General features: G+C 40.5%; 1 protein-coding gene across 1 annotated transcript in view; it reads right to left on the bottom strand.

The window, feature by feature from the left end:
• The window catches only part of rptor (regulatory associated protein of MTOR, complex 1), a 383,050-nt gene that overhangs the window by 139,405 nt on the left and 221,221 nt on the right, over positions 1–22,424 (bottom strand). Inside the window, exons 18-20 of the mRNA XM_060844826.1 lie at positions 20,849–20,969; positions 14,953–15,093; positions 11,990–12,148 (exon numbers count right to left, since the gene is read on the bottom strand). Of these exons, the coding sequence (XP_060700809.1) occupies positions 11,990–12,148; positions 14,953–15,093; positions 20,849–20,969 (421 nt within the window). The remainder of the gene's footprint in view (positions 1–11,989; positions 12,149–14,952; positions 15,094–20,848; positions 20,970–22,424) is intronic.

Raw genomic sequence — 22,424 nt, forward strand, 5'->3', positions numbered from 1 at the left:
GTCCATTGTCAAACACTTCACCTGACAAACTGCATGAATCTGTACTGACAAAGTTTTAATTTAAGAGTTGTCAGTTCTGGCAACAATTCATTGGAAGATGGTAGGTTCCTGACAAGTGCTGAAAAAGCTTGCAGATGTTAGAGACATTCTGTTTATTTGTTCATTCATTAGAAATCTCTTGTTGCCTGAATTCTCAGAAGCCATACAAGGTGGAAAGATAGCAAAATCAATGTTGTTAGGGATGTCACAGAATCAGAATTCCTACTGTGCAGACTGAGGCCATTCAGCCCATCAAGCCTGCACTGACCCTCTGAACATCATCCTACCTACACTGACCCCTTGTCCCCTGTTCTCACTGACCCTAACCTCGTAACCCACATTTACCATGGCTAACCCACATCGCCTGCACTTCCTTGAATATTATGGGGCAATTTAGCATGACAAATCCACCTAACCAGCACATCTTTGAACTGTGGAAGGAAACTGAAGCACCTGGAGAAAATCCAGGCAGACAGTTGCCTGAGGCTGGAATCGAACATGGGTTCCTGGAGTTGGGAGGCAGCAGCACTAACCACTGAGCCACCATACTGCCCTTAACTAACTGAGGATAAAGCCAAAATGAAAACAGAAACAAAACTATTTCTAGAGGGAGAAGCCCAATAATTAGAGGACATAGGTTTAAGGTGACTGGCAAAAGAACAAGTCAGCTTTGTCAGAATGATGTTTTGGAATGCACAACTGAAATATGCGAAAGAGGATTGAAAACAATTGAAAAGGAAAAAAAATATAGGGGTGTATGGACAAAATTGCCATCCATGCGTAGACTAACTGGACTAACGTAAACCCACTATAGAATTGCTGCTGACAGAAGATCCGTTGCATTATATGAAGGCCAGCTAGGTTTCTGAGTGCCGTGATTGGTGCTTTCAACCATGGCTTAACATAGCACCATTGTCTCTGAATTAAAGTGTCATGGTTCATATCCCAAACAGGCACAAAACCTAGTCGGTATCACTTTGCAAAGAAGTTTTAAAACCTGAGTGATGAATGTAAAATAGAAACAGCGGTGACCCCAACAAAGAGTACTGGAATACTTTACTCAACTGTTTTCTTTCCTGACTCACCACTCCAAGGACTACCCATAGCTCACTATCCTCCAGCCAATTTCTTACCCATTCCCAGGAATTGCTCTGAATCATTACACTTGCATTTAAGTGGCCTTCCTCTACTGCTTTTTTCAAAGTGAAAGCACACCATGTCTTCAGTATTTTCACAGTCAATTTCTCAAACTTGTTGAGAATTGAATTCATGTCAGCTTTTATTTTAGATTATTAACATACAGATAATCCTCAAATTTAGTCCTCATAACCAATTCCATGCTATCACTAAGTTTGACACCGACAGTAATGAATCTGTGCCTCTTATGGGTGTCATGTGAGCCTATTTCTAGCCTGGTATTACTCAACCATCCAATTACTATCCAATAAATCTTAAATATGAATGAATCCCCGTTATACAGTACATATCTCAACCTCAGGACTTTGCAAAGGATCTCATGGAAAGTCCATTTTATATGTAGCCATTGTCACCATTTTGGGAAACAAACAACAAGATCACCTAATGAATGAGATGAACAATCTATTTTATTAGGTCTGTTGAAGAAAGCATGTGGAAGAGGAGAGTCGGATAACTGATCAGTTCATAGCTGAATAATGCACGGTCATGTTTTACAAACAACTCAGGATAGATGGGTTCTTGTTTTTAAGACGGCACCTTAACAATGCAACACCCCCCCACTGTAATGCACTGAAATGTCAGCATAGATTATATTTTCAAATCTCAAAATTCAGCTTGAACCTGAAACCTTTTGACCAGAGGTGGGGGTCTCACTGAGTCAAGGCTCATTGGCACCTCAATAGATAACCTCCTCAATCTTGCTTAGTATTCAAACAAAAATATATATTTATTTGTTTGACAACCCTTTTGGTCTGTCTTGCTTTTATTAAAAGTCATTGCTTTTAATTTAACTTTATTTGCTTAGGAGACTCTACTCATGCCTTTTGGTGGTATTAGTTATTCATAATATTGATGACCATGTCCAATCTCATCTTCAAGCCTGTTTATAGCCTCTAAGATCTTCATCCCTTCTGACTTGTCTTACTTCTTTAATAAAGGAGGAATTTTAAAGAAGAATTCTTCAATAAAGAAGGACAACAAAAGCAGAGTTTGTTTAGCTCTTTCTATCTCTAAGTTCCTTCTCACTCCCTTCTAAGAACTTTTAAAGTGCAGGAGGCTGGGTTCATCAATAATTTCTTGCGGCTCTTGAATCTGGGTCAAGATCATGATGCAGTTTGAATTGAATTAAATTTATTGTCACGTGTATGGAGGCACAGTGAAAAGCTTTGCCTTGCGAGCAAAACAGGCAGATCACAGAGTTAAGCAGCATAGATAAGTAAATAACAACAGAGGCAAAAATAAGGTACAGGTACAGGCAAATGTTAAGAGTTTGAGAGTCCATTCAGTATTCTAACAACAGTAGGGTAGAAACTGTTTCGAAACCGGCTGGTGTGTGTGTTCAGGCTTCTGTACCTTCTCCTGGATGATAAAGATTGTAGAAAAACATCGTCAGGGTGGGATGGATCATTGAGAATGCTGGCAGCCTTTCCTTGACAACAGGTCTGGTAGGTGAGCCTGTATGATTGTCCGGGCTGAGTTCGCCACACTCTGTAATCGTCTCCGATCTTGAATGGTACAGTTGCCATAGCAGGTAGTGATACATCCAGACAAAATGCTCTCAATGGTGCACCAATACAAGTTGGTACGGGTATTCGCTATCATGCCAAATTTTCTCAGCTGCGTGAGGAAGAGGAGCCGTTGTTGAGCCTTTGAAACCAGTGCATCCACATGAAGAGTCCAAGAAAGCTTATTGAGGATGACCACTCTCAGGAGCTTGAAGCTCTCCACTCGGTCCATCTCTGTGCTGTTAATATGCGTGTGTGTGTGTAGGTGGGATGGTGGCGGTGGTGTAAGTAACAACCCAAGTCAATAATGAATTCCCTTGGTTTTGCGGGCATTGAGTGTAAGGTTGTTCTCAGTGCACCATTTTTCCAGGTCTTCTGCCTCCCGTCTGTGGTCTGTTTCGTCGCCATCTGAGATTCGACTGACTATGGTGGTGTCATCAGCGAACTTGTAAATGGCATTAGTCTAGTATTTGGTGACAGAGTCATGGGTATACAGTCAATACAGTAGGGGGCTGAGTACGCACCCCTGGGGGGACCTCCAGTGTTGCGTGTCAGTGAGGATAAAATATTCTGGCCATTCCAATACGCTGAGAGGACTTGGAAATCCTCCCTTTTAATTTTCATTTAACCTTCACTTCCCCGAAATTAGTTTCTTACCACACATTTTAAAGTTACTTTGATCAACATTTTGAAATAAAACAAATAATTGGAATAATTGACTATTACATAAACCAACAATGAAGATTAAACAATAGCCCAGAACATTCTTAGATTGCCTCAGCAATAACCTTACAATACCATCAGCTTAAAGGCACACTAGACTTGAAATTAAAATCAAACTCAGTAACTATGAACAGGACAGCTGTTTTAATCAAGATTTCTCACACACATTTCATTGCGAGTTCCTCTAATTGACACCACATTTGCTGAAATCAAAATAGAATGACAATAAATAGCAATTTCTTGTAAGCTTGATTTAAAAAAACAGATCATCCAATGATTCACTATGATGTTATACATATAGTGAATACATTTTAAAGTCTCACAAAAAATTGAAGATAATTTAAATAATCCTTTACAGATATGGCATATTCTACTTCTGACAGGACAGAGAAAATAGTGTCACTTTGAGTTGTGAGTTTATGCAGCAGTTTGCAATGTGTACAACTTGATATGGTGATTATGCCTTAAAAACTACAAAGTTCTCCTTGTAAAAGGCCAAAGCTTAAGGTAATTTAAATTCTGATACTTTAGCCCCCTCTTTTGTTTTCACAGAAGGCAGAAGAGGTTACAAATGGAATCTATTCAAAGATACATTGCAAAATGATGAAGCCAAAGGCAGCACAAACCTTTAACTAACCTCAACCTGTAATTACAGGAGAAATGCAATGCAACTTATAGCCCTTTATTCCTTAAAGACATTGACAGTCTAGCATATTGAAGTACAATGTCAAAGCTTTTCTCTCCATTTCCTCAGCGATCTTCCTTAAGAATGTACTACTTATGGATTAAAAACAATTGCAGACAAAAGGGCTTTAGCGAAAATATTTTCCCCACAATGTTAAAAAAATCCATTCTATGGCAGTGAAGGGGAAGCTGATTGTTCAGTGTAAACACAACAGAAGATTAGAACATAGAACAGTACAGCACAGAACAGGCCCTTCAGCCCATGATGTTGTGCCAACCACTGATTCTCATGTATGCACCCTCAAATTTCTGTGACCATATGCATGTCCAGGAGTCTCTTAAATGTCCCCAATAACCCTGCCTCCACAATTGCTGCTGGCAACACATTCCATGCTCTCACAACTCTCTGTGTCAAGAACCCGCCTCTGACATCCCCTCTATACTTTCCTCCAACCAGCTTAAAACCATGACCCCTCGTGTTAGCCATTTCTGCCCTGGGAAATAGTCTCTGGCTATCACTCTATCTATGCCTCTCATTATCTTGTATACCTCAATTAGGTTCCCTCTTCTACTCCTTTTCTCCAATGAAAAAAGTCCGAGCTCAGTCAACCTCTCCTCATAAGATAAGCCCTCTCGTCCAGGCAGCATCCTGGTAAACCTCCTCTGAACCCTCTCCAAAGCATCCACATCTTTCTTATAATAGGGCGACCAGAACTGGACGCAGTATTCCAAATGCGGTCTAACCAAAGTTTTATAGAGCTGCAACAAGATCCCACGACTCTTAAACTCAATCCCCCTGTTAATGAAAGCCAAAACACCATATGCTTTCTTAACAACCCTGTCCACTTGGGTGGCCATTTTAAGGGATCTTTGTACCTGCACACCAAGATCCCTCTGTTCCTCCACACTGCCAAGAAACCTATCCTTAATCCTGTACTCAGCTTTCAAATTCGACCTTCCAAAACGCATTACCTCGCATTTATCCAGGTTAGCTGCCAGTTAACTCTAGAAACTGGAGTACATACTCCAGGCTGACACATCACCACAGTATTATGCACTGCATTATCAGAGGGGTCATCTTTCAGATCAGATGTTAGATCAAGACTGTTGTCTGCCTTCTCAAGTAGAATATGACATCCCATAGTGTTATTCCACAGAAGAGTACTCAAGGACCTGGACAATATTTCTCTCTCCAAAAAACACTCCACCAACAGATTATTTAATTATTACCTCACAGCTGTTAGTGTGAGCAGGCTGAGAGTAAATTGAGCACTTGTCTGGGTGGGTGCAGCTCCAACAATGCTCAAAAAGCTTGACACCAAAGTAGCCCACTTAATTGGCATCATATCCATAAACATCCACTCTCTCCATCACCAATACTCAGTAACAACAGTGTGCATTCTCTACAAGATGCACTGCAGGAATTCACCAATTGACAGTACCTTCTAAACCCATGACCATTTCTATTTAGAAGGACAAGGACAGCAGACACATGGAAACACCACCTATAAGTAGCCCTCCAAGTCATTCACCATCCTGACTTGGAAATTATATGTAATCACTGTTCCTTCACTTCCTGGGTAAAAATGGGCGGCACGGTGGCACAGTGGTTAACGCTGCTGCCTCACACCAGAGACCCGGGTTCAATTCCCGCTTCAGGCGACTGACTGTGTGGAGTTTGCACGTTCACCCCTGGTCTGTGTGGGTTTCCTCCGGTTTCCTCCCACAGTCCAAAAAATGTGCAGGTTAGGTGAGTTGGCCATGCTAAATTGCCCGTCCTGTTAGGTTAAGGGGTAAATGTAAGGGAATGGGTCTACGTGGACTTGTTGGGCTGAAGGGCCTGTTTCCACACTGTAAGCAATCTAAGAAAATCCTGGAACTCCCTCCCTGATAGCATTGTGGGTCTACCTATAGAACATGTACTTCAGCAGTTTCAGAAGGTAGCTCATCAAGGGCATCTAGAGTCAGATCATAAATGCTGGCCAGCCAACAATGTCCCCCTCCCTACACACCACCACCATCTCACACAAACACACATGAATTCTGACTACACTTCACAGGTTCAAACTGCACTGGGATTTTCTGAAGTTGCGAAAGGTTGCACACAATATTCAAACTGTTTTGACAACCCTTTCACAAGGGAGATAGTGTGGGAAGTATACTCAGTAGTATCATGTTCTTTTCAGTGCTTATTTGCACATTCAATAATTTAAAAACAATGCACCGTTTCACTTTAGAGTTTAACTGAAATATACTCTCTGCAGCAATACTTCCAACGTCAATCAGTGCTCAAACATCATCGGAGAAATGACTGGGATATCAGTCTTTTCGGAAACAGAACGACCTACAAGAAACCATTTTGATAACATTTTAAACAGGTTATGAAGAAACATTATCTTTTTTCATAATCAAGGTTTGCAAAACGAATTTTAGCTTGCGTGCCGTTTGCTGCAGTTATGGGTATGTTCGCCGAGTTGAGAAGCTGATTTACAGATGTTTTGTCCCCTGTCTAGGTGACATCATCAGTGCTTTGGAGCCTCATGTGAAGCGCTGCTGTATGGTATCTTCTGGAATTTATTTGGTTCCGTTCCTGCTGCCAGTTCCAGTTGTTCACTGTAATGGCCAGTATATTGGGTTTATATTGTGCTTGCCAATGGAGTTTGTGGACGTGTGCCATGCTTCTCCAAATTCTCTGGCTGCCCCATGATCGTTGTGTTGTCCCAGTCAAATTTGTGGGCCTTGTCATCTGTGTATGGCTACCAGGGACAGTTGATCATGGCGTTTAGTGGCGAGTTGGTGTCATGGATGTGGATTGCAAGTTGTCTGCCTATATGTTCTATATAGTATTTCTTGCAGTCTTTGCATGGAATCGTGTAATTTATTATTGCTCTGGTGAGTTGCTGTCTGAGCATGGCTGTCGGTTTATGGGCTGTCAGGAATCCCAGTGGTTGGAGAAGTCTGGCTGCCAGTTCAGAGACTTTTTTTTATGTAAGGTAGAGTGGCTGGTGTGGCATCTACAGATGAAGTTGCGAGGATATCCGTTCTTAGTGAAGACTCTGTAAAGGTGTGCTCTTCGCAGACCGGGAATGCTGCAGTGTGTTGCAGCCCTTTTGAATAGGGTCCTAATGCAGCTGTTCAGGATCTGGTCCATGTGGGTGGCTTTCCTGTACACTTCTGTGGTGCATTCACATTTTGTGTTCTTTCTACCATCACGTCCAGGAATGAGAGTTGATTACTGATTTCCTCCTCTCTTGTAAATCTGATCCCTGTAAGTGTGATGTTGATAATCCAGTGCGTGTTCTCCATTTCTGTTCTCTTAATAATTACAAAAGTGTCATCCACGCATCTGATCCAGAGTTTGGTTGGATATGAGAGGGGGCTGTTTGTTCCGGTCTTTGCATCACTGCTTCTGCTATAAGCCCAGAGATGGGTGAGCCCATAGATGTTCCATTGATCTGTTCATATATTTGGCTGTTGAATGTGAAGTGGGTCATCAAGCACAGGTCTAGTAGTTTGAGTATGCAGTCCTTGTTGATAGGTTCCTCGATGTGTCACTGTTCAGTTTGTCCAGGAGGTTGGTTATTGTCTCTCTGGCTAGAGTTTTGACAATTGAACTGAACAGTGCTGTTACATCGAAAGAAACTATTGCTTCTTCCTTGTCTATGTTTACATTCTTGATGTTGTCTAGGAGTTCCTGTGATGACTGTATGGAGTGTTTGGATCCGCTGATATGAGGATTCAGCTTTTGTTTATGCAATGGGGTTCCTGGGATTGTCACAATGGGTCTAAGTGGTATGCCTGGTTTGTGTGCCTTTGGTAATCCATAAAATCTAGGAGTGTTGCTGCTTTTTGGTTTCACCCTTTGTTGGACAATCCTGATTATCAGTCCATTTTTGTATAGGTTTCGTAACATGTTGTTTATTCTATTGGTTAGCTGTGGCATGGGGGTGGCACAGTGGCTCAGTGGTTAGCACTGCAGTCTCATAGCGCCAGAGATCTGGGTTCTATTCCAGGCTTGGGCGACTGTCTATGTGGTGTTTGCACATTCTCCCCCGTGTCTGCGTGGGTTTCCTCTGGGTACTCTGGTTTCCTCCACAATCCAAAAGAGGCACAGGTCAGGTGGACTGGTCTTGCTAAATTACCCATTGTGTTGGGGGCATCGGTCAGAGGCAAATGGGTCTGGGTAGGTTACTCTTCAGAGAGTTGGTGTGGACTGGTTAGGCCGAAGGGTCTGTTTCACATTGTAGGGAATCCCTCTGTAAGTAGGTGTCATAGTTTCTCTGCTTTATGTGGTCTTGTCCACAATAACCATCATTCTGCCTTTATCCGCCAGTACTACAATTATGTTCTTGACATTTGTGTGTTTTCAGGCCTTCTCTCTCTTTGGTGTTGAAGGGCTTATGCCCGAAATGTCGATTCTTCGGCTCCTTGGATACTGCCTGACCTGCTGTGCTTTTCTAGCACCACACTCTCGACCTTGGTGTGGAGGTTGTTCATTTGATGTTTTTTGTTTGTAAGGGTATAATGGTTTGTCTGACTGCTTGCGGTGCCTCTTCAGTTAGTCCCTTAGTTCTGAGGATACGTTCTAGCACAGCTAGGAAGTCTGTTGTTTCTGCATCCCTGTAGTTGTAGTTGAGTCCTTTGGCTAGTACAGCTTTTTCTGTATCTGGAGGCTGTCTATTGGTGAAGTCTCTTACCCAGCTGTCAGTCTTCTCTGCTGTTGGTTAGCTTTGTTATTTTGTCTTGTAATGCCATTCTCTTTCTTTATGAGGTTCTGTTCTGTCCTATGGTGCTAGGTTGTTCGATTGTCACAGTTCACTTTTGAGTGGTTGTTTTTGAAATTGACAATTTTTGGCACGCAATTTCTTATCTGCCCTTGTGCAGTCTGTTGCATGTATCTGCAATCATAACCTGGATCACTCAGACCATTTTATCCATTTCTCTGGCTTTTGGGTTGTTAATTAGTGGTCTGTGTCTGACACAGGGTGGTAGTATTTGAGTCCTTCGGATTCCAAGAAGGAATTGGAGTTGTTCATAGGTAGCACTTAGATGGTTGACACAGGATTCCCATTTCTTTGCTTCTCTTAGCATGTCTCACCCATAGGTGTTCAAGGTTTGCGTAAAGATTTGTAACTCGGTGCCGGTTGTTGTGGTTGTGGGTACGTTCGCCGAGCTGGGAAGTTGATTTGCAGACATTTTGCCCCCCTGTCTGGATGACATTTTCAGTGCTTTGGAGCATCCTGTAAAAGCACTGCTTGACTGTCTCTTCTGGAATTTATTTGGTCCCGTTCCTGCTGTTTCCGGTTGTTCATTGTAGTAGCCGGCATATTGCGTTTAGGTCTGAGAGATTGTTGATTGAGTCCGTGGATGAGTGACATGCTTCTAGAAATTCTCTGGCTGTCCTCTGTTTAGCTTTTCCTATGATTGTTGTGCTCTTCCAGTTGAATTTGTTAATTTACTGTGGTATCATTCATAATACCAGATTTCCTGTAACATTGCGACTGACAAGTTACAAGTTACACTGCACTAATCTACAGAAACGTCAAGACCACTGCTTCATTGTGCAACTTCATCAATGTTCTAAAATCTCAACATTGTGGAAACATTGAGAAATATTTTCAATTCCATCATTTTAACCATATTTCCATGGAATGTGCAAATTGCTGCACTAATTAACATGCGATAATTGAATCAGGTAGTCAATTTATCTCTTACCTATCATAAAGTCTAGGATACAGACCAAGTTATGATGGTTCTGGTCAAAGACTGATTGTAGAAACCATTACTATTAGGATTCAGGCGGTGAACAAGTGATACCTAAAAACTTTTCATCTCCTTCAACAGTGGAAATTTAAATGGAGGCGTCATTCATACCGTGATTCAAGCACACTTTGCTATTAAATTAATAGGAGATTGAGTAAACATATAGTAATCTTGCATCTAATCCTGCTTTTATATTAAGTGAAGCCATGTCCCCAGATTTCCCAACAAATGGATTTAAGTTGATTAAGCATTCAATCAACTTCAAGTTGCTTTTGTTAGTGTACAGCCTGAAAATTAAAGAAGGACGACAGCTAACTAAATTTGCTCAAATGAGAAGTTATTACTTTTATTAAGAATAAATGCCTCTGTGCCCTTTTACAAGCAATTTTCTCCTGTATGCTTCCCCTCAGTACCTCCTTGCCCGAGTACAATTTCACAAGTGATGCAAAATCCTGCATATTCTTCTAGCAGGCGAAAAAGCAGCTGTTAAACTGTGGAGGCTTTACACATCCAGGTACTGTGCAGTGTGATCCTGTTTCCAAACATTTTCACTCCTCTACCATTCCCTTCTTTGAAAGATGCTGATTGAAATCTACCTCTGAGCACCATATTTAAGTCACCTGTCCAATTCCCATCACCTCCATTTCTGGCACCCTTTGTCTGTTTGCACTTGTGTGGAGCCACTAAATGTTTGGTACCTTCAAGGCACTGTACAAGTTGCTCTGGATTCCACCAAGTATGAGATCATTCTCACAGCTGCTGACCATTTCTCTCAATTCATTGAGGGTTACAGTGATCATGTTGCAAGCTCCATGAGCACGATCGTGTAACTACTCACTACTCAAAGCTGAAGCTGTTCTGAAGAAGGTTGGATTCAAAACGTTAACTCTGCATTCTTTCCACAGATGATGTCAGACCTGTTTTTCCAGCAATTTCTGCTTTTCTTCCAGATGTTCAACATCCGCAGGTCTTTGTTTTGTTTTAGGTATTGACATATCTGATATACGTTATGCAGCAACAGCATCTTTTGGTGAGTTAGGCAACAGGGTGAAAATGGAGCAAGAGCCAAACAAATAAGTAAAAAGTTTGCTTGCTACTGCAACAACTTACTCTAAGAATTAAATACCATGGACAAAAGTAAAGTGAATTAATTCCAAGATTAAACCAGCTTTGCTCAAGTGGAGTACCAAATTCATTACCATTTCGGGTAGAATCCATACAATGAAGAACCGATTCCTCGGACTGATGCATGGAGAGAGATTGAATCAGGTAGGATTATATTGACTGCAGTTTAGCCAAATGAGGGGAATATCTCACCAAAATCTGTATAATTCTAAAAGGACTAGATAAAGTAAACACAGGAAGGATGTTTCCGATTATCAGGGAATCTAGAACCAGGGAGTCACAGTTTAAAGATATGGGGTAGGTCAGTGAGGACAGAGAGAAGGAGAAATTTCTTCACCCAGAGAACAGTGAGTCTGTGGAATGCCACAGAAAGTAGTTGAGGCCAAAACACTGAAAATTTTCAGAGAGGAGTTAGAAATAGTTCTTAGGGATAAAACAATCAAGGGGATTCCAATCTTGGGTGACTATCTGTGTAGAGTTTGCACATTCTCCCTGTGTCTGCATGGGTTTCCTCCAAAAGTCCAAAGATGTGCAGGTTAGGTGAACTGGGCATGCCAAACTGTCCATAGTGTTCAAGGATGTGCAAACTCGGTAGGTTAGCCATGGGAAATGCAGGGTTACAGGGATAGAGTGGGGGGAGGGGCGGGGGAAGAGGGATGTGGGTGGGATGCTCTTCAGACGTGTGGACCTGATGGCGCAAATGGCCTGCTTCCACAGAATGGGAAGCAGGAACAGAGGACTGAACTAGATGATAATCAGCCATGATTATGGTGAATGGTGGAGCAGGTTTGAGAAGTTGAAGAACCTACTCCGGCTCCTATTTTCTATGTTTCAATGTATATGTTTCACTGAGGAGTATATTATTATTTAAATTTAACAAACCGGCCCCAAATTTAATCCTGGGAAGAAATTTAAGAAGCACCTCGCAAGAAATTGATATCATGAAGTCTTACCTATTAATGAATTCAAGGAGCTGTAGGAACTGACTCTCCTCATTTTATCTATGGTTTCAAATGAAAGGATGTACTCATCATTATCGGGGCTTCCCAGAGTACTACTGGCGCTACTGCTGGTGCTTAGATACCCAGGAGAGAATGGGTTTGAACCACCGGCTGAAACAGAATAAAAATAAAGATGAAGAACTAAACATCTTTAGCAACGTCACGTTTAAATACACAATTTCCTAGTAAGACCATCATAATTACATCCCCATCTCTGTAAGGATCAAATTATTGTGACACGCATTTTTCAATCACTTCACTGCAAAGCAAAATATGCTAATCTTCATATGATTTGAGAAACTCAAGATTAAATTCTGGGGAATTTAAATAGAAGTGAAAAGCTAATGACAATAAATACATCAAACTTTCTCTTTCACCATTTAATTATGTTACCATCTGAATTTTAGTCTTGCTTCATTTCTTTGCCTTAAGCTTTCATTCCTTATCACAGCAAGTCACCCCAAGGTATTGCTTTGAGTGTCTCAGTCATCATTTTTTGATGAAGCATTCTGGACTGAAGCGTTATTATTTAACTTTCTTTCACTTGATCAATAGTGAAGAGATTGGTGAGGTTATTTACTCCCAAACCTCTGCAAATATCAGTCTGTGGAAGGCATGTGGAAACAGATATACTTTTCACCTTGTCAATCAGAGACTCAAAAGGGTAACTAGTACAGTTTTCCCTCCTACTTGGTGAGGAAGAAAGTATTTGACTAGTGTTTCTGGTATTGCCATTTGGGAAGCAATACAGTGCATTTCCAAACTGCCGTTTCAGGAATACATTATGGACATGTGAAAGGACCAATGGTCATCTGACAACTAACCATTATTTAAATTTGATCTTTAGTCATTCTCATTTTGGAACGGTTAATATCAGAAGTCCAACACTACATCATGATTCACAATTCGACAGAGTTCTTGCCCGCAATTATGGCATTTCTCAGCTCTCAAACTTAGTCAGACTTGTTCGAAGGAGAGAGAACTAGTTACAAGTTACTTTCTTACAGGAGCCACGAGAAATTTATTCAAATGTGGACATTCCAAAAGGCACTGGCAATCTGCATTTACAATTTGTACAATGATGTTCAAAAGGGATGTTGGAAAAGGTAAACATACACATTCCAGGTGGAAAAGCTTTTGAATGGAAACTTTTGAGGAAACAGAATAAACTGTTTAGTTTTAAAAAGCACATCCCCTTTTAAAATGAAGTTCCGCCGCTCAACAACTATTTACTGACAACAGATTGCAACTCCAGTTGGACAATATCTTCCTTGAAAAACTGAAATAAGAGGTACACATTGTCAGGGTTGAAGATGCCAGTTGCCTCTACAGTATTGCTAAATGCATTAACAACTAATTGGAGAAACTTTCTAAACCTCAATTAAACATGAACACACTCTGTAACATGACTAAATACTGAGGGGATTGTTTTAGAGTGACAACTTTACTGAAGTGGTGTAAGTTTTACAGATCAGTTGGCATTAGAAAAAGTAACTGCTGAATTGAACTACTACTTTGTAACTGGCCATTTATTTTTCATTCATCAAACACAAGTTCACAATCAACACTTTGTAATATCTGATATTACATAGTGACCATTAAACACTTCACGATCACTTTGTTCATTGAACAGGTTCAATATTGTAAAAGTTCAATTGAAGAAGACAGTTGAATTATTTTACAATAAATGTTGGAACGCAATTACTTTTATTTCATTTTATAATGGAATTTTACATCATACAAATTTTCAAGATCAAATCAGGTTTCGGATTTTGAATATCTTTAGGTCAAATGTTGTTGTTGTTTTCCTGTACTGCAGAAGATTTACTTGTTTTCAAATGGAGAGTTTTTAAAATGGAAGTATGCTGAAATCTTAATCACTGACATAAACATCAGGAAAACGTTATGAGCGCTTTTGGTTCATTAATGGTTCATTAATTAACCATGTGAAGTACTTGGTGTGTGTTCATCTTAGATCTTTCATTGCAATGATAATATTTTAAATTGATACTTCAAATTGCGAAGTAGATGCGATTTTAACCAATTTTTAAGCTTATTTTTAATATATGGAATGCAGAGACAAAGAGGACAAAGGCGGATGCTTTTAGAATGCTGATAATTGCAGATTTGAAGGCAGGGATGCTGTGGAGATGGCACTGTTAACGATATCAGCTGAAGGAGTTGGGTGGGGAGTGCAAGAAGGGTAGAAGGCGAGTCACCATTTTGGTAGAAATAGGAGTTAATCAGTGGATGAAACCAACTCGGAGGGCAGGGAGATTGAAGAAATCAGGAAAAGCGTGAGGGATCAGGAAACATTTTCAGAGAAGATAGGCGCAGTGAGTCGGGGAAGGATTTCAAGTAAGGCTGTACTTTTTGAAACAATTTTGATGGGATTGGATCTAAACGTAAAAATCTTATACATAAATATTTGATTAGTGAAACAAAGAATAAATCTACATAGAATGATTAACCTGTTTATTTCAATTGAACCTATTAGGGGGTCTGAACTTCACTATGTATGAAGTTGTCTGTTCCAAACAAAATTGCTAAGTCTCAGAGGGCTACTCTATGATCTGGTGGAAACTGTGTGGGCTGTCAATTAGATCTGCGCTGGCTAGTTTAGTTTTCTGAACCCATTTGGGATGCAAAATAATGAAGTATAGAAACTACTACACTTAGGAACTGATCTTTTCGTCCAGTTGTTAAGCCACACATGGAGGAGGAAGAGATGCAGTATGCTTTGCAATTTGTCAGTATTACATCTGGTGAGTTTTTAAGTGAACGTCAGCACAATACGCTGCTGCAAATAACTTTTGGAATTCACAGCAAATTAATTACGTATGCATAGGAAGTCTGTGCCAGCCAATTATTATTGATACTAACACCTATTTATCACATGCTCTAATTGTACTTACTTTCTTCATTTAAATTAAGATTCTGAAGAGATTTATTCAAGTTCCGCACTGAAGTAGCAGCTCGGATATTCCCATAGGAACTCACTGAACGAAGCCTTGGAGTTGCTGGCCCATCACGCACGGGTGTGAAATTTCCAGGTTCTGAAAGTACAATGAAGGCATGTTGGGAAGTGAAGAGATGATAGCAAAATTAGTTACTGAATCTATTCAATTTCAACTTTCCTTCTGAATAAACAATGCTTTTTGTAGTTGGGCAGTGATGTTAGTCTGTGTTGGGGCAGAGGGTGAATCAGTATCTTGAGTTTTCAGCTTTTCTAACAGCAGAGTAACATGTTCCAGGTTATGACTGCAGTATGACATAATGCATACATAAACAGGACAGAGCTGAAAAATGTGTTGCTGGAAAAGTGCATCTGCAGTCCTCACTTTCTCCTCCATAAACAGGAGAGATATAATCACAGCAGATGTAAAGGATTAATCCCTGTTTGATCACTGCAAGATACACTTGCACTTATATATTTTCAAAACAAAAATTCGTTACATAAGACAGTGGTTGCTAAAACCAAGGCACTCAGACTCTGTCCCCTTGCAGAATGCTCATTGGTGCAAGAGTAATTTAAGTTTTCTAAGTTGCGAGATTCTATATTTCAAACCTTAAAGGAATGCAAGGCGTGACACCACATTAAAGAACAAGAATTATTTAACTTAAAACAGACGCAGATGAAATTTTCAACACAATTTTTGGATAAATCACCAAACCCAACCTCTGGATTGTAATGACTAATAATAAATCAGTATATTCTTGTCCATACTTTTAAGGAATACAAAAGACTGTACTACTGATCAATTCTGACTGAAGTCGAATCGAAGGCGGCATGGTTGCTCAGTGGTTAGCACTGCTGCCTCACAGTGCCGGGGACCTAGTTCGATCTCTGCATCGGGTGATTGTATGTGTGGAGTTTGCACATTCTCCGTGTCTGCATTGGTTTCCTCCTACAGTCCAAAGATGGGCAGGCTAGGTGAATTGTGAGGGTAAATGTAGGCTAAGGGAGTCGGTCTCAGTGGGTTACTCTTTAGAGGGTCGGTGTGGACTTGTTGGGCCAAAGGGCCTGTTTCCATGTTGTAGAGAATCTAATCTAATCTACTTATTGATATACCATTCAATTTAGTCAATCAATTCCCCCTGGCCCCACATTAATAAAGGCATTTCTAAGCCTAGGTATGAAATTCATCCCAATACTACTGAGCTTGGTAAAAGACTAAGTAATGCTATTCAATTTTACTGCAGGAATATCAACACCAAATTGTATGTGTGATATTATTATGACTAATGATACTAGTCTCAAAATACAAATAATTATCAAGTCAATTTTGATGACCTTAAAAGGTCAACACTTAGAGGAATTGGTCTCAAAGTTGCAAAAATTTTCTGGCATGGATATTACTAAAATTTATATCTGTTATCCCGTTTGTTTGGTACATTGGTTGCAGTTTTCCCAAAAACCCTTGAATTCCAGAGAAGTACCAGAGGATTGGAAAACTGCCAACGTGATATCCCCAATCAAAAAGCAAGGGAGGCAAAATGTAGGTAGCTATAGGTCAATTAGCCGAATATCTACTGTTGGAGAATTATTGGAATCAATTATTAAGGAAGTAACAGAACTTGTGGAAAATCATAATTTAATCAAGTGGAGTGAGCGTAGCTTTGTGAAAGGGAAATCGTGTGTCACTAATTCATTAGAGTTTTTCAAGGAAGTCTCAATTAGAGTAGATGGAGGGGAATCAGTAGATGTGTTGTATCTGAACTTCCAGAAGACATTTCATAAAGTACCTCTCAAAAGGTTGAGATACAAGTTAAGAGCCCACTGTGCTGGAGGAACTCTCACTGAATCCCCCAGTATCAACATCCTGTAGGGTTACCATTCACCCGAAACTCGACTAGACTCACCACAAACACAATGGCTACAAGAGCAGTTCAGATGCTTGGAATACTGTGGCAAGTAATTCACCTCTTAATTCCCCAAAGCCTGTCTACCATCTATAAGGCACAAGCCAGGAGTGTGATGGAATACTCCCCACTTGCCTGGATGGGTTTAGCTCCAACAATGCTTAAGAATCTTGACACCATCCAGGACAAAGCAGCCCACTTGACCAGCACTACACCCACAAGCACTCATTCCCTCCATCACCGACATTCAGTAGTAGTAAGGTACATTATCAGCAAGATGCGCTGCAGAAACGCAACGATCCTCAGATAGCCTCTTCCAAACCCACTGTCAAGGGCAGCAGATACATGGGGACAGGGCCATCTGCAAGTTCTCCTCCAAGCCACTTGCCATCCTGACTTGGAAATATCCCCATTCCTTCACTGTCATTGGGTAAAAATCCTGGAATTCCCTCACTAACGGCACTGTAGGTCAACCCACATCAGATGGACAGTGGTTCAAGAAGATAGCTCAGCACCACCTTCTCAAGGGCAATTTGAGATAGGCACAAGTGTTAGCCCAGCCAGTGATATCCACATCCCAAAATTTAAAAAAAGTACAGTGACATGGAGAGAGAGAATTGGCTTATGGGCAGGAAACAGCAAATGGAACAAGGAGTTCTTTTTCAGGTTGCCAACTTGTGACCAGTGGTGTTTCACAGGGATTAGTGCTGAGACTGCAACTGTTTTCAATGACTTGGAGGAAGTCGGTCAATATACCACAGCCAAATGTACAGACAATACAAAAGAATTTGGAAAGGCAGGTTGTGAAAGGGATGCAAACATTTACAGAAATATATTGATGGACCATAAAATATATTTTAACGGACAAAAAGTTGGCAAGTGTGAACTTGCAAGAACAACAAAACAGATTATTTAAATGGAGAAAAACTGCAGGGAGCTGAAACAAGAAGGGACTTTGGGGTACTTGTGCATGAAACACAGAAAGGCAGCGCACAGGTGCAGCAAGTAATCAGAAAGGCTAAAGGAACGCTGGCTCTTATTTCAAGAAGGTTGAGTAGAAGAGTACAGAAGCCTTACTGCAACCATGCTAGTGAAAACACCCGGGACCACCGAGCAGTTTTGGTCCGCTTACTTAATGAAAGATATGATTTAACATGTAGGCAGTTCACAGAAGGTTTATTAGAATGCTCCCTGTTATGGGAGGATTATCTTATGAGCAAAGGTTAAATATGCTCGGACTGTAATCACTGGAGTTTAGAAAAGTGAAACATATAGGATTGAAACTTAGGATTCTTAGGGGGCATGACAGAGTAAATGCTGGGAGGATGTTTCCCCGTACAGGAGAGTCTAGGATCAGATAGTCTCAGAATAAAGGGACACCAACTTAAAACTGAAATTAGGAGGATTTTCCTTTCGGAAAGTGTTGAGTCTCTTTGAAAGTCCTTACCACAGTGGGGAAGAGTTTTGTGGATGGTTAAGGCTGAGGTAGATTAACTCTTGTTGAGTAAGGGAATCAAAGATAATGGTAAAAGGGCAGGAAAGTGGACATGAGTAATGTTGGATCAGCCATAATCCTACTGAATGGCAGAGATGGCCTGAGGGGCCAAATGACCACCTACTGTTCCTATTTCTTAAATAAAAGATTGTGGATTTTAGATGTCACCAAGTAAAAATAATGCAAATTTCCCAAGGCATTTCTGCCAGAGGTTTGGGTGTAGGTGCCCTCTAGACCAAAAAATGGCTCTGATTTCAAAAACAGAGAAAGATATGAAAATAATCATCTTTGACACATGGTATTTCACAATAACCATACATAATTACCCAATTGATTGAGCGAGATCAAACTCCCAAGTTCTTTCTAAAGGCAAAAAAACAGGAGACTGGGCACTTTTTAAAATTCATTCATGGGATGTGAGCATCAATTACTGCCTGTCCTGCAGGGCCCTTGATAAGGTGGTGGTGAGTTCCCCTCTTGAACTGCTGCAGTTCATTTGAAGTAGGTATGCCTATAGTTCTGTGAGGGAGGCAGATCCACAATTTTGACCAATTGACACTGAAAGAACAGTGATATATTTTCAAGTCAGGATGGTTAGGCACTTAAGGGGAACTTGCAGGTGGCAGTGTTCCTGTGTTTCTGCTGCTGTCCTTCTGGATGGCTGTGGTCATGGGATCGGAAAGATGTCCAAGGAGCTTTGAGTGAACTTCTGAAGTACATCTTGTAGATAGTCATAAAGGGCAGTGCGAGCTCTCAGTGGTGGAGGGAGTAGAAGTAGTGTTAGTGCAGTGCCAATCAAGCGGGCTGCTTCGTCCTGGATGATGCCCAAGGATTTGGAGTATCGTGGAACTCTAGTAAAAAGAGGATCATCTTGTCAGTAATGATTAGTGTCTGTCATTTGTGTGGAGTACATCTTGCCACTTTTCAGATGAAAGCTGAATACTGTCCAAGGCCTGCTGCATTTGGACACAGATTACTTCAGCATCAAATGAATCATAAATGGTGCTGAGCATTTGCAATTACCATTGAATATCTCCACTTCCACCTTTATCATGAATGGAAGATTATTGATGAAGCAACTGAAAATGGTTTGGTTTCGGACACTGTACCGAGGAACTCCTGCAGATTTGCCCCGAGGTTGACTTGATAGACCTCCAACAATCACAACCATTTTCCTTCGCGTGAGCTATGATTCTAACCATTGGAGGATTCCACCCTCCTTACCACTGACTCCAGTTTTGGTAGGGTACCTTGATACCACCATGTGTCAAAGATTATTATTTTCATATATTTTTCCATTTTTGAATTCTGAGAACCATTTCTGGTCTGGAAGGCACCTGCACCCAGACCTCTGGCTGAGAAACATTGGGAGACTTTACACTTGCACTATTTTTACTTGGTAGCACATAAATGCAACATCGTAAATGCAAAAGAGCAAGGGATCAAATTGAAGACACTAGTCTTAAGATTCTTGAAGAGGAAACATAGCTGAAAAAGCAATGATGTTTAGGAATGGCGTTTAAGCTACAGGAGTGGGAGCCAAGTGGCGGGCTGTAGTTGTATTAATCAAAAGCTCTGAGACCAAGAGTAAAACAGAAAAGGAGACAGAACAGAAAGAGGATAATGCCTCAGCAGCATGTGTAGAATGGTCAGTTGGTCGGATGCATGCATGCGCGCGCACGCACACACACGTGTACACAAATGTTTACACATAAACCAAGAGGAGGAAATCAATGAATACTCCTCCAAAGTGAGACTTCATCATCATTCCCTGTACTATTGCTGTGTTAAAAACTCCCTGACGTCTGCTTTACATTAACTTTTTCTCACCGTGAAGCTCAGTGCTTTTGACCTATTCAATACTTTAGTCCAATATTACAGATTTATATTTTCATTGCTGAAACATGAATATTGTGATGGGGTAAGATAGATTCAATGGCCTTGCTCAACTGCCTGAAGTATTTCTGTTGCAAGAATGTAAAATTAATGTTTAAGGAGTTTGGCTCAAAAAAGGGAAGCATTCAGAAATATGGAGAGAGAAATTCACTTCAATATCAATCATTATAATTCTTGGTTTGTTGTCACCCAAGGACCTGTGCATGAAATTTCGGCTGGTAACAGTAATAAGAGACGAGGCTAGTAAATTGGTGTGAACACTGGTTTTCTAACAAAAGAAACCTGCTGCACTTATCCAATCTGGTCTTACCTCCTAGATGCCTGCTAGCATTACCATACAAATCAGTCAACTGTTCCGCCCATGACCTATAAATGCCACAATGTTCACATTCCAAAAGTGAATTTAAGAACTGCTCAACAAAACTAAACTTTGTTGGAAAGCTATATTTTTTCAATCTGAATGAGGAGCTGAACACAATTTACCATGTCCTTAAAAACTGTCAAAATTCACATGACATTGATTTTAATTTTAAAATGAGAGAAGTGAACACACATACCGATTACACTGGCTGGGGAAGGAAGTGGGTAGTTCTTTTCTTCTTCCATGAACTGCAATGCCACGGTGCAGAAATTACTTTCATACTGAATGACAAGATGACTGAATGCCACAACCAACTCCTGCCAATTAAAAAATAAATCGGTCAGTTGAATAAGATTAACCTCGGAACAATTTCAATAATCTAATGTAGACTTATGTCATTGACCAAAATCAAGTGACAGTTACAACCACAAAAAAAACACCAAGTGGCATAAATCCAAATAGAATGTATTATAACTATTGTAGATCTAGGAAATCAAAAGATTAAAAATAATTTCCACCCTTTCGTCTACATCATTAAGTATCAAGGACATAACAGTAATAAGCTGAAAATGTGTTGCTAGAAAAGCCCTTCCCGAAGAAGGGCTCATGCCCGAAACATCGATTCTCCTGGTCTTTGGATGCTGCCTGGCCTGCTGCACTTTTCCACTGACACATTTTCAGCTCTGATCTCCAGCATTTGCAGTCCTCCCTTTCTCCATTACAGTAATAAGACAACATCCGGCATCACGAAGAACACTACAGCATGAAACTGGAATTAAGCAGCCCTCTAGAAAATTAAATCTAAACCAAAACATAAAGCCCTGAAAATGGAAAAAGCACAGTGGAAAGCATTTGAAAAAGACCATACTATGGAGCAACCTTGAGACTGTTCTATTCATAAGATTTGGTAAGAGATCGGATTTCAACCTCAAAATCCACATTCCCATCAATTCCTAATGATCTTTACCCACTTATCTAAAAACACTGTCTTGCTATGCCTTAAACTATTCAAGAATTATGCTTCTCAGCATCTTATACACTTCAAACAAACCGAGTCTTACTCCTCTAAACGCAGCCTGTGCATAGTTTAGAGTGAGTGAGTGTTTATGGGATTAGTTCCCTTTACTAAAGATTAGCACAGTTGTTTCCAATGCATGTCCCTCCCTCTTAAAAGGGAGAGTAAACTGAAACTCTTTAAACCTCTCTACTTTTGCACAAATAGTGGGTCCATCTCTTGGAATTTTTCTCTTTTTCAAGGAATAAGGGCATCGACAGCTCGGCCAGCATTTATTGCCCATCCCTAATTGTCCACAGGGTAGTTAGCAGTCAACCACATTGCTGTGGATCTGGAGTCACATGGAGGTGAAGACCAGTTAAGAACAGCAGTTTCCTACTGTAAAGGGCAATAATGAACTAGTTGGGTTTTTCCGACAAAATACAATGGATTCACGGTCATCAGTAGACTCTTAAGTTTAGATTTTTACTGAATTCACAATGCACCATCTGCTGTGGCAGGATTAGCACCCGAGTCCCCAGAATACTACCTGGGTCTCTAAATTAACAGTCCAGTGATAATACCACTAAACCACTACCTCCCCTATTCTACCTACTTAGTGAAATTTATGTATTCTGCTTATTGTGAAATACCTCCATAAAAGTCTCTATTGACCAATTTTTTTTAACCTAATTTGCCAAATTCAGCTCTGCTTTCAAGCCCTCATAATGCCTTTATTCATTATTTTAAAGACGTGAATAGATTAAAATCTAGGAAG

The sequence above is a fragment of the Hemiscyllium ocellatum genome, chromosome 25 (assembly GCF_020745735.1).
Source record: "Hemiscyllium ocellatum isolate sHemOce1 chromosome 25, sHemOce1.pat.X.cur, whole genome shotgun sequence".
Lineage (NCBI taxonomy): Eukaryota > Metazoa > Chordata > Chondrichthyes > Orectolobiformes > Hemiscylliidae > Hemiscyllium > Hemiscyllium ocellatum.